Source organism: Labeo rohita, chromosome 13 (assembly GCF_022985175.1).
Source record: "Labeo rohita strain BAU-BD-2019 chromosome 13, IGBB_LRoh.1.0, whole genome shotgun sequence".
In the NCBI taxonomy this organism is placed as follows: Eukaryota; Metazoa; Chordata; class Actinopteri; order Cypriniformes; family Cyprinidae; genus Labeo; species Labeo rohita.
In genome coordinates this window covers 2,139,346-2,153,034 of record NC_066881.1, presented here as the reverse complement: position 1 = coordinate 2,153,034, position 13,689 = coordinate 2,139,346, and the positions used below count along the sequence as shown (strand labels likewise).

Below are 13,689 nucleotides of genomic sequence, written 5' to 3'. Positions count from 1 at the left end.
GTTTACAGTGTTGACAGCTTCATAAAAAATAGCCTAATGGAAGTGCTGTAGTTTTGCTGTATAGCTACTGAAATATGACAGACCGCACAAAAACAGCACTTTAATTTACTGCCATTTTTAAAGATAGTAATTGATTTCATGAATACAAGACTGTGAATAAAAAACAAGTGCCAAATGTAAGCCAGATTTGGCCCAGACCCTGTTACTATCTGGGAAGCAAAGCTAAATTCTATTGTAAATTTGTTAACTGACAGTAAAGAGAATTTAGCCGAATCAAGCGGCTATTTTCGTTTGCCGAAGTTTTTTTTTTTTTTTTTTTTTTTTTTTAAAAAAAAAAAACATGCTAACATAAATTGTACGTCTTTGAGAGTAAAAATTAAACCCGACAGGTCACGGCGGCTAGGCCTATAAGTCACATTTTATTGTATTCTGACATGAACAGGCCTACAGCGTAATGTTATAATGTTCCGACATTATTTCCCTCACTCCACAACAAATCCTTTAACTTTAACCGTATTCAGAACCGAACGAGGATGAAAAAATAAATAAATAAATAAATAAATTTGCCTAAACAATCCAAAACAAATTTAAAGCGAAACTGAAAGTAAAGTTGGGCTTATGTAGACTACCTCTCTCGCCACAAATACAAATGTTTCCATATCTGCAATGTATTTGAAGCGAAAATATTATGCATTGGGTAAACTTTGTACTTCATGCACGTCGACGGAAAATATCATGATGAGCAAAAATGTGCCACGGGGCCGGTGTTCACGCTGAACTGCACGTAACACACACTATTTAAATTGACTAGTGTAACTTTTGGGTGATTGTGTTTTATTTTTCAGATGAACAGGCTGCAGTGATAGTGCGCGATCAAACAGCTGAATAGCATATTCCGGCATTTTGGTCATAGTAAAGGCATAATTCGATACTGCAAAGTCCAAAGCAGTTTGAAGTGTCAAGAATATTAGCAAAGATTATTATAATTCGTTTAGACTAGACCACTGTTTAATTCTTATTTCGCTATGGAACCTGATCGTTTTTTGTTTGTTTGTTTGCTTGTTTTGCTAAGAACGAACCGAAACATTTTGCCTTTCGCCATGGATTTGACAACCCACACCCACCCACTCCCCATCTCGTTCTTCTGAGTTTGAGATCTTCCCAGAGCACTAGCCTGCTTCAAAGACTAAAATCAAGGCGCCCACCACTAGTTCAAGTACTAAGTTTTTTTCTCAATACCACAGTAGAGGCAGTACGTGCATTGCATTCACGCGTTTGCATTGCAGATTATAGTTTTCTGTTGCTACGTGGGCGCTCAGTTTTTTTCTGACATTTAGCTAAAATATAACGATTCAGCGCTTCACATAATTTGGTTGTCTCGACAACAAATGCTAGACTAAGACACACTTTTCTCATCTCCTCGAATGCAAAAAAAACATTAGCCTTTATAAATACAGTGCTGTATTATAAATACAGAAAACATGTACTTTTTCAATCAACACTTCTTTATTTACCTCAAGTCTGCAAACACGCTGAGATGCTTCAAACTGCGCGCCGCACTTCATTCACGAGAGAGGCGGGAGGATTAATACAGTTTGACTGACAGTTTAATGAGCCAATGGCGTCACGAGGTTTAGTGGCGGTGACGTCGCTTACTGACCCAGGATCAGTGATCCGTAGCAGTTATATTTCCGATTTGATCTTAAAGTATAGAAAAATATTTAGCTTTTAGCTTTTGTTGACGCTACCGCGCTACTTGATCAAAATAAGAGCTTAGCTACTGAAAAGCTATTTGATTCAGAAAACAGCGACGCTACTACCACGCTACTGAGAAATGTAGTTAAGCCAGTAGCGTCACTACTTGTAGCGATGCTACTGCCCAACACTGCCTACACACCTCCAGTGCTTGGCCCCAACAGGAAAGGCACATACAAAATGTGGCAAGCGGTGCGTCACCAGGACCAAAAGTGAAAACCACTGCACTAAAGGAAGGATGCAGCACACATACAAAGTTGAATGGGTGACTTAGCCCAGAAAGCAACCACCCAGGACACCTTATAAACAACACAGTAATGCTCTGGCAACCATTCTGTACACCCTAGCATCAAAGGAGCAAGTTAGATTTACGCTTTAAATGTTATAGTACAAACAGCACAGACAATAAAATTGTGTTCAAACAAACCATCATTCTTTGATTGTGGACAAGCAACCAACTGATACAGGCAAGTGACCTCTCTTAGAATATTCACGAGATTCAAGCACGCAAACACGCACCTTCTTAGGACTGATTCCCATATCACTCTTCAACATGTAAAGAACAGATTTTAGGTTACGGGCACACAACCTGATTGCTTGATTTTCCCTGGAAAGTGTGTTTGTATTATGTTTTACTGGCTAGGTCTCCATGATGTAAAAAGAATTAAAAAATAATAATAATAATAAATCTGAACCTGAAATACAGACCATTGCACAGATTGATGGCTGTGTTCGCTGCTTTTAGAAAGCGTAACATTTTAGATCTTTGGAAAGTTAAGGTTAACTGCAGAACATGCCAAGACGTGCCAAGATTTGTCACTTTATCATTTTAAAGCATCTCTGTGGTCACGCACATTTCCTCTTTGAATGCTTCCTCTTCATGATGTATGTGTGCTTCCATGTAATCTGCAGAAAACATTTGCTTCACTTCAAAGTTGTCTGAGAGTTTAAGCTCTGCTTTCTATTTTTGTATCAGTGCAAAACATAGTAATCAGCAATGAGCCTTTTAAAAAATACTCAGGACAAATTTTGTCAGCAAATTATTTAAGTGAGGCCTGGCAATGCCTTGATCACAAAGCTTGCAAAACTACGTATTATTATGTATTTACTGTGTGCTTTAAAGTGCTGTCCCAATAAAAATAATTCTCATATCTCATAATGACCATATATAATACTATGACATGAACAGTTACTGTTGTTAAGGTCATTTCTGCAAATGACTAGCTCCTGTTGTGTGACATGAATGATAATAATAATACCAATAATAATAAATCATTAATAAAGTATGCTTTGCTCATTCTTTATCATTTTTAAGTATGCAGATTAACCCTGTAGAGTTCAGCTCAAACCCAAATCAAACATACCCAAACAAGCAAGTCAAGGCGCTCAGTTTTACTTAAACAGACAGTTAAGTTGTAACTGAAGTCTGCAGGAAGATATTCCTCCAGGAGCAGGTTTGGCTAATCTCTGTTTAACAATGATAGAAACATTAACCTAAAAAAAGTTTACCTGAAATCTTCTTCATAAATAAAAGTTCATAAAGATGTTACATGTCAACCACCCAAATATGTAAAATGTTATTGCCCTAATGTTCCAACTGGGTGTTTTGCTATATATATATATATCAGAGGTCGCGTTAACCGAAAATTGTCTGTCACTGATAATTTTTTTTTTTATCAGTGACGGAAAAATCTGAAGGCCGTCCGTCATTTTGACAGATTACACTGAGGGTGATCTATTGTAAAATTGTAGCTGTAATTCCCACCCCTGTCCAGTTGGTGGCGAGTGCACTCCAGTCTGGCAGCAGAGCACGGGGTCCAGAACTAAGACGAAACTGTCACCAATGTTTTCCTATGCGTTTGATTACGCACAGGCAAGTACCCAGAAGCTACATCGAGCTATCACGCCACATTAAAGAGCGCCAAAACGGTATTTATTGCTTGAATTTACTAATGAAATTTCAAATCTGAGACTTTTTCATATCAAAAGTAACACAAAGCCTTTATTGGAAGGAAGACGCAATATGCACTGTTCATTCATCAACTGAAAACAGCACAAACCAAAAGATCCATTGGGATTTACAAATCGATTTTGGTTCATTAAAATGAGAATCTATTAACATCGAGAAATTGATGATTTTTTGTTGTTGTTGGAGTTGTTTACCCAGCCCTAGCATATTTTGTTGTTTTTATACAGTGTGATGTCGTCCTGTAGGTTCATGATTAAAAATGAAAATATGAACAAAATATATATATACATATATATTTTTTTTTCCTCTCCTTCCCCAACACTTTTAAACTAGTATTTGAGTCTTACTGAGGTGAAATAATCAATGCATAAATGTTTTAGACAACTATTGCCAAGTACAATATTTAGATGTCAGTACCACAAATGTTGATGCTCTAAAATGTTACTGGCAGGCACTTCTTGAGCAGGTCCTCAAACATTACCCAGAGAAGGAAAAATGTAACATTTACAGTAGAGTGGCCCCAAAACATATTGGGACATTTAAGACAATGTTAAAAATATATGAATGCCACTGCATTAAACAACGAGTGCCATACATTTATTAACCTAGTGCAACAACACTTTCAAAGTATTCAGATTTTCACAAAAAAAAAAAGGTTTTTATGTTCGGAAACTTTATGGTATTCAGAAAATGGAAAATGTCCATAGTTAATGTGATGCACTAAACCTGTGGTCCTCTGCTAGGATGCCTAGGATGTGAATTTGAGGGGAACTGACTTCATGCTGCTACTAAAACCACACTAAGACCGCATGAGTAAAAGTCATTGCAAACATTTAGTTAGTTCAAAGAAGACCTCTATAGCCTTATTCAACCCCCTATACTCTGAGTAAATCACTAAATTTAGATCAAATAATGTCTGACATTAGCCATTGGCTAATAATCTTTTAAAGTTCAGCCAGCAGTGATCGAGTTAGTCACTAAGAATCAGTTTACCACAGATATATTTTCACTGTGTGTTGTGTTCTGTGACTGCTTTCCCAACCACGTTCCTGGAGCCCTCCATCACTGTACATTTTGTATGTCCTCTTAATCAAACACACCTGATTCAGATCGTCCAATCATTAGTACAGGCTTCAAGACCTGAAATGGGTGTATTAGACAAAGGAGACATGAAAAATATTAAAGTGTTGTGGGGCTCCAGGAATAGGCTTGGGAATAACTGCACTTGAACACTGCCTGAGAGTTTGACCAGAAACTCTTTCAGCGTTCTCTCGTGCTTTCACATGCTTGACTCACCGTTGCTTAGCTGAGAGCATGTTTTCTCTTTCTTTCTCTCATACACATGCAAAGAGACAGAAAGCAAGAGATTCTTACATTCTTGTTTATTCCTGTAAAATGATTGAATGTGTTTGGAATTACTCATTATTTTAGTCTGTCATGTAAAACAAACTCTTTAAGTGTTTACTAAGCAGAAGTGACAGGTGCTTTTTTTTTTTTTGGTCAGGAATGGGTTGTACTAACACACAAACAGCAGTCCTGATGGCTAGTGCTTGCTTATCACAGTCCACCTTTTAATTTCTGCTAATCAGGGCTGCGTTTCCCAAAAGCATCTTAATCCTAAGTTGATTGTAGCTCCACTGGTGGCATTGGATCTGCTATCAGCTTAGGCTTGCGATGCTTGTGGGAAATGCAGCCCAGTTCAAGTGAAAGCAGAGAACCATCTCAAAAACTTAGAATATCATGAAAAAGTAAATTTTTTGTTTGTAACTTATTTCAAAAACTGAAACTTTCATATATTCTTGATTCATTATATGTAAAGTAAAATATTTCTAAAGTTTTTTTGTTTTGTTTTAATTTTATGATTAGAGCTTACAGCTCATGAAAGTCAAAAATCCTGTATCTCAAAAAAATTGAATATTTCCTAAGATCAATCAAAAAATGGATTTGCAAAACAGAAAAGTTCAAGTTCTTTACAGTATGTTCATTTATGCACTCAATACTTGGTCGGCAGCACACATTACAGCAAATTCCTTGCTCCTGTCACAAATTATGTAAGCCATCAGCCTGTGGCACTGATAAGGCACTACTGAGCCTTCAGATCTTCTGTATATTGTTGGATCGACTGTTTCATCTTTCTCTTGAAAGTATCCCATAAATTCTCTATGGGGTTCAGGTCAGGCATGTTGGCTGGCCAATCAAGCACAGTAACATCATGGTCAGCAAACCACTTGGAAGTGGTTTTGGCACTGTGGGCAGGTGCTAAAGTCCTGCTGGAAAAGGAAATCATCATCTCCATAAAGCTTGTCAGCAGATGGAAGCATAAAGTGCTCCAAAATCTCCTGGTAGATGGCTACATTGACTTTGGACTTGATAAAACACAGCAGACCAACACCAGCAGACGTCCGGCACCCCAAATCATTACTGACTTCAGAAACTTTACACTGGACTTCAAGCAGCTTGGATTCTGTGCCTCTACAGTCTTCCTCCAGACTCTGTCTTCATTCCAGAGTCTTCATTCCACTCCTTGTGAAGCTCTCACAAGTGTTTAAATCTGCTTTGTTTGACAGTTTTCTCAAGCTTGTGGTCATCCCTGTTGCTTGTGCACCTTTTCTTACCCAATTTCTTCCTTCCAGTCAACTTTGCATTCAATATACTTTGATACAGCACTCTGTAAACAGCCACCCCTTTCAGTAATGACCTTCTGTGAATACCCTCTTTGTGGAGGGTGTCAATGATTGTCTTCTGGACCACTGTCGTGTCAGCACACTTACCCATTATTGTGGTTTCAAAGAACAAGAGATACCCGGAATTTATTTTATACTGTAGGGATGGACATTTAATGAAACTCAAATGTAAATATTCTATTTTGAAATAGTGGATTTTTGACTTTCATGAGCTGTAAGCTCTAATCATCAAAATGAAAACCAAAAAACTTTAGAAATGTAATGTAATAAATTTACATGTAATAAATCTAGAATGTATGAAAGTTTCAGTTTTTGAAATAAGTTACAAACAAAACATGAACTTTTTCACAATATTCAATTTTTTTTAGATGTACACTTGTGTTTTTGTGTGTGTGTGTTTTGTGTCCGTGTCACAAGTCCAGTGAATACACAAAAAATATTATTACCATCTATTTTTTATATGGTTGATACGTTTGATGTTTTGTCAACAATAAATGTTACCAATTGCTCAGATACTTCTTGGGGCCATTGTATGTTTATGATGATTTTTTTCTATACAGACTAATAGTAGTAATCATTTAAATAGCCTCCAGAGAGCTTGAATACGAAAGTAACAGTTGGTCCAGTGGTTTATGAATGAACAGGAAAATAAACAATGTTTTACAATTTTAGCATATCCAACAAAGCCACCTTGGTGCATTTTCTACGGTAAACGGAAGCAGATGTTTGGTCTGAGTTTGCTCTACAGGGACCAGTAAAAGAACATGGAAACTTGTTGCAAAAAGTGCCTTCCATTTCTTTGAGGATATAAATTCTCACGTCACTGAAAATTAGCTTGAAAAAGAGTAGTACAAGAGGTGCAAATTAAACTGTGTGTGTGTGTGTGTTTGTATGTATATATACATATACACACACATACATACATTATATATCTCAAATATATCTCTTATATATCTCAAACCATGCAAGCAAAGAAGGCACGCAGTGATAGTGTTACTTAATCCAGTTGAAACCCTTCAGGAAATTCTAAACTTAAATCAAAGATAATGAATGAATATCAGCTTTGTGAAGAATATAAGAATGCTTTTCAATAAATTACGCACAGCATATGCATAAAGCTTACTGAGTAATGCCCAGAGAATGCCTGCTGTAATCAAAAACAAGGGAGAACCAATTAAATATTACATATTACATTATGGTCCGGCTTCACAGACAGGGCTTAGACTAAGCCAGGATTAGGCCACAGTTCAGTTAGGACATTTAAAGTAATTTGTAGAAATATGCTTAGAAAAAAAAAAAAAAAACAACTGGTGTGCATCTTGAGACAAAACAAAGGCACTGATATATTTTGACATCGGTCAGTGCAAGTTTTTTTTTTTTTTTTCAGTTGAAACAGATCAGACTTACATTTTAGTCTAGGACTAGGCTTTAGCCTTGTCTGTGAAATGAAATGATTTAAAAATAATAATAATCTAGCTGTAGTTCGCTTTTTTGCCACATAATATTGTCAGTTAAATAACTTAACCAACTTATTATTATTATATACTAATATTAAAAAGTCCTCATTTTGAATTGTTTAATCAGACGTGTAGGGTCATTACAGTACTTCAGGCCACTACTTTACTGTATGTACAAAGCTAGGCAACATCAGCAAAGGGTATTAGAATGAAATGAACTATTGCTGATGATTATTGGACAATTATATAAAGTAGTTTGATTCTAAGGACATTTCTGTTACTATTGTGTGATCAATATAAAATATGGGTCCTAAAGGAAATGCTGAGAGCAAACTAGATCATCTAAAAATGAAAGAGAATGAACTGTATAGATTTGCTGCCTGTTTGCTGTTTGTTCCAAAACCAGCTAGATGGCTCTAGTTAGCTGGCTTTCATTATACTTGAAACATTCTCCCAGTAGAGCTATAAAAATCTATGGCTCTTCGACCTATTCCTCTAGAGATGAGTTCAGTGCTAGCCTGCAGAACTGCATTGCTCAGTCACTCACAGTTATTTTCTCAGGCTACATTGAAATTCATTCTGCCCAGTCCAGGTGCAAAGACTTAACCACCAATAAGACTTCAAATCATGTCAGTTCATTCAGCCAAAGTGGAGTGTTGTATTAGACGCGGTAAAAAAAAAAGGGAGTATTCCCCATAAGTTTCTCTGCTTAAATGCTTTCTGGTATTATTCAACAGCTTGCTCTTCAATACGGTCCACCAACAAAACACCTGGCAATGATCCTAGCTGTTTTAAGATATACTCACAGGATGTCCCTCTCTTCCATCCACTCCGGGATTTCCAGGCGGTCCCGGATCTCCCTGAAAAAAAGAGTAAAATCATAAGAATAAAAGTGCACCACATCTCTTTGTGTTGATGTGGGGATGGGAGTGTTTGAAACTGGTTGGAATTTTTCATGCAAATAACACTGAGCATATTTTGCATGCATGCAACACAGAACATTTCACTTCAGATCCATCTTTTTTATTTCTAATCAACAAGATGTTGAACAAAAATGGCATGTCACTGAATCTGCTGGCAATAATTTTAATACAGCAACAGTGTGTATTCTCAAGACTTGGAGAACATAAAGCAAGGCAAGACATTCTTGATGTCTTTTAAAGCAAGCGGTATGATTAAGCTGCAATAAATCTTAAACGGTGCCATATGTTTTATATTTTTCAATCCTCTATGTATAGGCAAGAGTGTGTGTAAGCTAGAAGTACTTAAGCATGGCACATTGGTCAACATAAAGATTTTTAAACATGGAATGGCTTAGTGATAAGATGCCCAGGGCGCCTTCATTGCTTTTCTCTGGCTTCAAGAAATAAACGTGAACTGTAAGGGAGTAGTGCATGTTTAAAGATCTGAAACAAATCGAATAATCCAGGATTTATCATATAGGCAACTACCAAGATGCTGATGAACAGCTTGGTTTAATAAAAGCCATCTGTAAGCCTGGAAAAAGACAGCGTAGATCAGCATGAAAGAGGAAACGATGGTGCAAACCTTTTTACGGCTTTCCATAAGGAGATTCTGTACTAGCATATTTTTTTCATGCAATTCTGTCACATAATACTGCATCTTGGAATCCTGTGTAGCCTCCTCAAAGTGGGCTTGCCAAATATTCTCAATGGTCCATGCTCACAGTTCAAGGAAGCTATTAAACATGTTCAGTCTTTTAGAGTGAGAAGAACTGTATCAGTACAGACCTTTAGACCAATTCCTCCAGGAAGTCCATCCTTCCCATCCCTGCCAGGTGCTCCCTTGATAAACACACAAAATAAATGGCATTAAAGCATAATAACTGACCATTCACAAAAAAAAAAAAAAAATGAAACGGAGAAACAATTAAGTGGTAAACATACAAGCTCTCCTGGATATCCAGGTGGACCAGCAGGGCCTCTACTCCCCTTTTCTCCCTAAAATAGACAGTATGTCTGTTAATGCAATATAGAGAATTGGACCATAACAAACAAATGAGATTGCATTGCTGTTCAAGCCATTAACAGATTTGATTTATAAAAGTTATTGTTTTATTTATCCATACCAGCATCTCCCTAAACACAAAGTACATCATGTACCATTCCAACATTATTTCAGTACTTTTCAGCTCAGGAAATTATTCAATAACCAAAATCACGCAAGCTGTTCATTAGCTGAAATCTTAGAGGTAAATCACAGGCCCAAAGTCACCGTTGACACAGACGGTCTTAGAACAATACTACATAGTATTATTAGTCAGGCGGTGGCACAGAGACACCTTAATGACAAGTGCACTAAATAAACGGGGATAAAAAAAAACAAACAAACAAACAAACAAACAATACACCTGTCTTTGAGAACAGAAATTAAAAGGGGAAGCTGTATGCTGTAGTTAAGAAAATGAAAGAGCAAAATATCTATACCATTTGTCCATCTTTGCCTGGTAGTCCTTGTATGCCTTGATTGCCAGCAGATCCCTAGAGAGAAAACAGCAAAATGAATAAAATTGATGGTAACATTTTTAGAATACTGTTTCATCATTATCATTATAGTAACTACTATTAGCTAACAAGAAATTCTGATTAACAAAAGTAAAAGTGTTCAGTTAAAAGTGGTTGTTCAGTAGTAGCCTACTATTTTATTTTTATTTTTTTCATATCTCCTGGAGAACTACTAAGAACTACCATATATAGGTTCATAATTAATGTGAATGATGCAAAATGTATAATTAATTCTAAAGTGAAGATCATGGTAACCCACTAGTAACGACTGATCCTTCGGATTTGGTAATACCTGAGTCATTACTAGTGGGCTACCATGATCATCACTTTTAATTAATTAAGTATACATTTTGCATTATTCACATTAATTATGAACCTATATATGTTAGTTCTTAGTAGTTCTCCAGGAGATATGAAAAAAATATCTGTATTATATATATACAGTAAATTGGCATCTGCTAGCAAGTGCTTCTAGAGCTTTGAAGTCAGTTTTCTTCAAATTATAAACATGTTCTACTAACTGACATTGAGGATGCATAATACTTTCTGACTTGGTTTATAAATGATTCTAATTACACATTTGGGAAGATGGTTGGCTCACATTGTGTTTCCAAATGCAAATCATAAGTGACTCAAATTCACATTACTTGCAGCGTTTGAGTGGAGTAACATTTACTTTCAATCTCTGATGATCCCACTAAGTAGGGTTGCCAAATATTTCGAAGCATTCCGTATGAAAGCTATACAGTACACAGTTTGTCCCGTATTTGCAGGCACAGGCCTACGCCATATGAGCACCTAGACTATACGAACAACAAATTCTCAATTGATATTAAATTATTAGTTCTGCACAAATCATTGTTTCAATTGCAAAGGTTTAAGATTATGCAGAATTCTTTGCCGCCTCATTGCACCCACTTCACAGCAACCGGGACTCACTCTAACGACAATTACCTTTAGGGTTCTTATTTTGATTTTGACAAATCAGTTTTGGCAAATGCAAACAATATATTATTGATCACAAGCCCATAATCTAGTTAGGCAAGAAACCCTGCAATCTACCTGAGGGAAGAAATCTTTCACTATTGTAACTTAAAATTGTTAAATAAAGAAAAAAATACACATTTTTAAAATGTTAACTTCTAGTGTATGCTGAAACTTCATTATTAAAGCACAAATTCAAGCACCAAAAGCTACCAAAAAAATCATTTTCATTCATTCAGGCTACACAGTTGCAAAAACATTCTAGTTTGAAAATTTTAGGTGCCATAAGCCATATCACCTTCTCACAAGCAATCATTGTCACGAATCTGGTCGGTGTCCCGCTGTCCGCTCACCACCAGATGTCACTCTCGCCCTTTCACACACAGACTGTTGCACCACACCCCGGACTACATTTCCCATCAGCCATTACACTTGACCCACGACCAATCAGCGGCGCTATAAAAGCCCCGGACTTTCCATGCTAGTCACGGATTGTTAGATTGTATTGTTGTTGTGTTAGCGTTCCCTGGTTTCTGGTTCCCGTGTTTTTGACTTCTCGCCTGCTCTTTCGTTTACGTCTGTCTAGCCGCCTGCCTTGGATTATCGCTCTTGTTATCTGGATTATTCTCTCGATCGCCTTTGTTATTCCTGTTTGCTCCCGTCTCGACCTTGCCTGTACGACCATGTCTTTGTCTCATCCCAATAAAGGCTTGCATATGGATCCGCTCGCCTCTCGTCCCTCACTCCGTGTAACAGAACAATCCGTCAACAAGGATCCAGCAGCTCAGAACCCCGCAGTACAGATCATGCTCCTCAAGCAAGGTGAGCGACCAGTTGAAAAGTTTGTCATGGACTTCTACGCATTAGCACAGCAGACTTCGATGAGTGATCTGTGTCTGATGATTTTTTTCCGTGGAGGTCTCTCTGAACCTTTCGGCTCCTTAATGCCAATGTATCAGCCCCAGTGGACGATAAGCCAATATCTGAACATTGCACTCCAGATCAGCGGTTCCTTGCTCACTGTGGGTGTCGCGGGGAAGCAACGCGACATCGCGGTAACGCCGGCAGCGCAACCGGCCCGTGTAATGGCGGCCGTGCCGGTGCTCGCTCACCAGATGACGGCCGCGCCGGAGCGCGTTCATACCACAGCAGCGACAACAGAGCCTGTGCACAAAGTAGCGGCGACAGCGGTGCCCGTTCACAAAATGGCGGCCGCGTCGGAGCGCGTCCACACAATGGCGGCGACGGCGGAGCCCGCTCACAAGATGGCGGCGATCACAGAGCTCCGTCACGTCACAGCTGCCATACAAAAGCCATTTAAAGGTACAGTTACATTTCCTGAGTCAAGTCAAGTTTCCAAATCGAGTCAAGTTGCAGCTCTGTTTCCTGAGTCCAGTCAAGTTTCTGAGTCAAGCAACATTACAGCTGCTGTTTCTGTGTCAAGTCAAGTTACAGTCATCGTTCCCGAGCCAAGCACTGTCAAGATGGCTGCCACGCCAGAGCCACTGCACAAGATGGTTGCCACGCCAAAGCCTCCGCCTGCTAAAGCCCCGTCAGTCAGGCCGGCGCCCGCTAACGCCACGTCAGCCAAACCACAGCCTGCTCAGGACATCTCCGTCAAGTCACAGCCAGTTCACGCCATGTCTTCTGCTCCTGAGTCTGCACCCATCATGGCCGCCCTCCCTGAAGCAGTTCCCGAGTCAAGCAAAGTCACAGCCGTGGTTCCTGAGTCAAGTCACGTACCGCCTGACATCCCAAGATCGCGGCCTATCATGATGGCACATGTGCTGGATTCACCCCTGATGGCTGTACGGGCAGCTAAAATGGCGCTCCTTCACGTCGCGGCTGCTACCCCAGGGTCAAGTCAAGCTTCCAAGTCCGGTCAAACAACAGAGTCAAGTCAAACCAAAGCTCTTGTTCTCCACGAGTCAAGCCAAGTCACAGCTGTTCCTCATGAGTTAAGTCACGTTACAGCTGTCGTCCCTGAGCCAAGTCACGTCACAGCTGTCGTCCCTGAGCCAAGTCACGTTACAGCTGTTATTCCTGAAGCAAGCCAGGCCTCTGCAGATCCTCGTGAGTCAAGCCTAGTTGTCAGGTCCTGTCATAATGCAGCTTCCGTCTCCAGTCAAGCTTCAGCGTCCAGTCAAGCTTCAGCGTCCAGTCAAGCTTCAGCGTCCAGTCAAGCTTCAGCGTCCAGTCAAGCTTCCAAGTCCCGTCAAGCTACAGCGTCCAGTCAAGCTACAGCGTCCAGTCAAGCTTCCAAGTCCAGTCAAGCTTCCAAGTCCAGTCAAGCTTCCAGGTCCAGTCAAGCTTCC

At 39.0% G+C, this 13,689-nt stretch overlaps 1 protein-coding gene across 3 annotated transcripts in view; it reads right to left on the bottom strand.

Moving 5' to 3' along the window:
• Nucleotides 1–13,689, bottom strand: part of col21a1 (collagen, type XXI, alpha 1) — a 74,077-nt gene that overhangs the window by 21,210 nt on the left and 39,178 nt on the right. For all 3 annotated transcript variants that reach the window (XM_051125962.1, XM_051125961.1, XM_051125963.1), the window contains 4 exons: nt 10,313–10,366; nt 9,773–9,826; nt 9,617–9,670; nt 8,672–8,725 (listed from right to left, as the gene is read on the bottom strand). In XM_051125962.1, coding sequence (XP_050981919.1) covers nt 8,672–8,725; nt 9,617–9,670; nt 9,773–9,826; nt 10,313–10,366 — 216 coding nt within the window. The remainder of the gene's footprint in view (nt 1–8,671; nt 8,726–9,616; nt 9,671–9,772; nt 9,827–10,312; nt 10,367–13,689) is intronic.